Source organism: Nannospalax galili, unplaced genomic scaffold (assembly GCF_000622305.1).
Source record: "Nannospalax galili isolate Female #2095 unplaced genomic scaffold, S.galili_v1.0 scaffold557, whole genome shotgun sequence".
In the NCBI taxonomy this organism is placed as follows: Eukaryota; Metazoa; Chordata; class Mammalia; order Rodentia; family Spalacidae; genus Nannospalax; species Nannospalax galili.
This window is the reverse complement of record NW_008340356.1, coordinates 1,498,206-1,500,610: the sequence shown is the minus strand read 5'-3', so window position 1 is coordinate 1,500,610 and position 2,405 is coordinate 1,498,206. Positions and strand designations below refer to the sequence as shown.

At 52.6% G+C, this 2,405-nt stretch overlaps 1 protein-coding gene across 3 annotated transcripts in view; it reads left to right on the top strand.

Annotated features, from left to right (window-relative positions):
• Positions 1–1,392: 1,392 nt before the first annotated feature.
• Acp1 (acid phosphatase 1) overlaps positions 1,393–2,405 on the top strand; it is a 14,574-nt gene continuing 13,561 nt past the window's right edge. For 2 of the 3 annotated variants that reach the window (XM_008835403.3, XM_008835405.3), the window contains exon 1: positions 1,393–1,536. In XM_008835403.3, coding sequence (XP_008833625.1) covers positions 1,494–1,536 — 43 coding nt within the window. In that variant the 5' untranslated portion in view covers positions 1,393–1,493. The remainder of the gene's footprint in view (positions 1,537–2,405) is intronic. The other variant, XM_029564632.1, reaches the window with a different exon arrangement.

The following is a 2,405-nucleotide window of genomic DNA, read 5'->3' as shown; positions in this document are numbered from 1 at the left end:
AACTTTATATAATCCTCCCAGGAGGCTCTGAACTTGCTTACTAAGCATAACTTGGAACAACCGTGGTTGGAATCTTCTACTTTTGTTTCTAGACCAGTGTTATCTTTCTTGGGCCTAAAAGGAGCTAAGCTTGACAAAGGTAGAAGTCAGAACCAATGTTTCTGGTAGGAAAATTAACTTCCTTAAACAAAATTTACAGCCAAATAAGCCACATGAACCCCAAATCTGCTTGTTTTCTTATCACTCTGACATGTGCCTGTGGATGGGGATGAAATGCTGGGAGCAATGGGCTGAGAAATCCTTGACTTACATCTGCTTCACTGAGAAATTCAAGGAGATGTTGGCTCAGAACATGACCCATAGATGCACTCTCTGACCAATGTCCTCTTCTGACCCCTGTGGGCATTGCATGACACGGGTACACTTAGATACATGCAGACAATACACTCATACACATAAAATAATAAAAATAAAATATTAAGAAAATTGGAAACGTAGGGAGAGCCTTTTCTGAATGAACTGAAGCGACTGTGTCTAAGCTTCAATGTAAACCTTTTTGACCAAGAGTGTGGAAATTGCTAATCTTGAGTTCTGACGATCTGCAAAAGGATCCATGTAGTGTGAACCTGGAGAATGCAACAATCAAACCCAGCGACTAGATCCTTTCTCAGGTCCTCTTTCGCAGTGCCTTTTGCAAGAAGGGTGGCCTGGGTACCTACGCGCCCCAGCAGTTCAGTCCGGTGCTCACTGGCGCCCACTCCCCTCCACGACGGAGCTCAGCGCACCCACTCAGGAAAGGAAGGAGCACCTCACCCCACCTCCGCGGCGGGATCCGCCCAGCAGACGCACACCTGACTTAGGCGAGGGAGCAGGCATCCGCCCTATTCTGCTGGTGCCCTATACCCTCGCTCAAGCACAATTGCATCCACGCTCCTCATTCCCTTGGAACCTTCTAAGTCGTCTCTTTTTAAATCGGGAAAACAAACTGGTGGTGCGGTTAGAGGATCAAGGGAAGGGAGCTCAGAGGGAAAGTCGGCCCGGCAGAGACAGAGCAGAACCTAGACACGCCACCCAGATGTCCGCCAGCTGCTAGCCCTGAGCTCACTGGCGGCCCTGGCACTACCTGACCCACCCTTAATATCGCCTGGCAACCCCGACCAGCCCTGCGAGTCTCTCAACTTGCACCCCGGCCGCAGTCGCTCAGTGCTCGAGTCTCTGACCCCAACCGCACCCAGGCCTGCGCTACCGCAAGGGTGAACGCAGGAGGGACCAGAAGGGCCCACCGCGCCCCGCCCAGGGCCCACCGCGCCCCGCCCAGGGCCCACCGCGCCCCGCCCAGGGCCCGCCCCTCCCTAGCGTCCTACGCGCCGGCGACTAGTGCCTCCAGCAGCGGGGAGACGTAACGCGGCTGACAGGTTTGCTGGGCGGACGTTCCCGGTACGCATGCGCCCCGTGCCGACGTGTTCACTGAGCGCCACCGTCCTCTCTGGAAGATGGCCGAGCGTGGGTCCAAGTCGGTGCTGTTCGTGTGTCTGGGTGAGGGTACTCCCATTTAACGCAGTCTTTCTTCTTGGAACTTGGAGTGCTCCCTGTGTTGTTTTTGAAGGAGAAATGGGCCGAGGGAAGCGGGGGCGGGAGGCCGAGGGTGGGCTCACGCCTAGGAACACTCACTTGCTGGCTCATCTTCCGGTACTTATCTAAACCTAAATTCCTTGTGCCTTTGTCCCAAATTATGTACCTGCTCACCTTCTTGCCTTTCCCAGCTCATGTCACCCCCTCACCTGCCTTTCCTTCACAAACCTAGACCTCCCCTGTCCCCTCCCTGAGCCTGTGGCCCCACTCACCTACCCCTCCCACCGTCCTTAAATTCTGTGTTGCCTATTTCTTACTGTGTGGTTACTTTTCCCATCTCTGTGACAGAATATCTCACCAAAACAGCTTAAGGGGACGGATTTATTTTGACTCAGTTTCAGAGGGTTCAGTCTGTGGTTAGTTGCATGGCTCTTTTGATTCAGGACTTGTGCTTCTGGGCATCGAGGTCATCAGAGTGACCAGAGCATGAGGCAGAGACTACTCCATGTGAACAGGAAGTACAGAAAAGGGGACAAGTAGGAAGGGCCAAGGCAAGCTTTAGCCCCAAGGACGCACCCCCAATGATGCACTTGCTTCAGGTAGGCACCACAACCTACTTTTCGTCACTTCCCAGTAGTGCCATCATTTTGTAAGTCTATTAATAGATTAAACCATTGATGGGGTCAGAGCCCCTATGATTTAATATTCTCTGGATATGCCATCATCAACACAGTGAGAGTTGTGCTTTTCTAATCTAGACATCTCAGTCCAGTCAAGCTAACAGTGAGGCTAAATCATCATCACTCACCCCCACACCCCCACCCACCCACCAA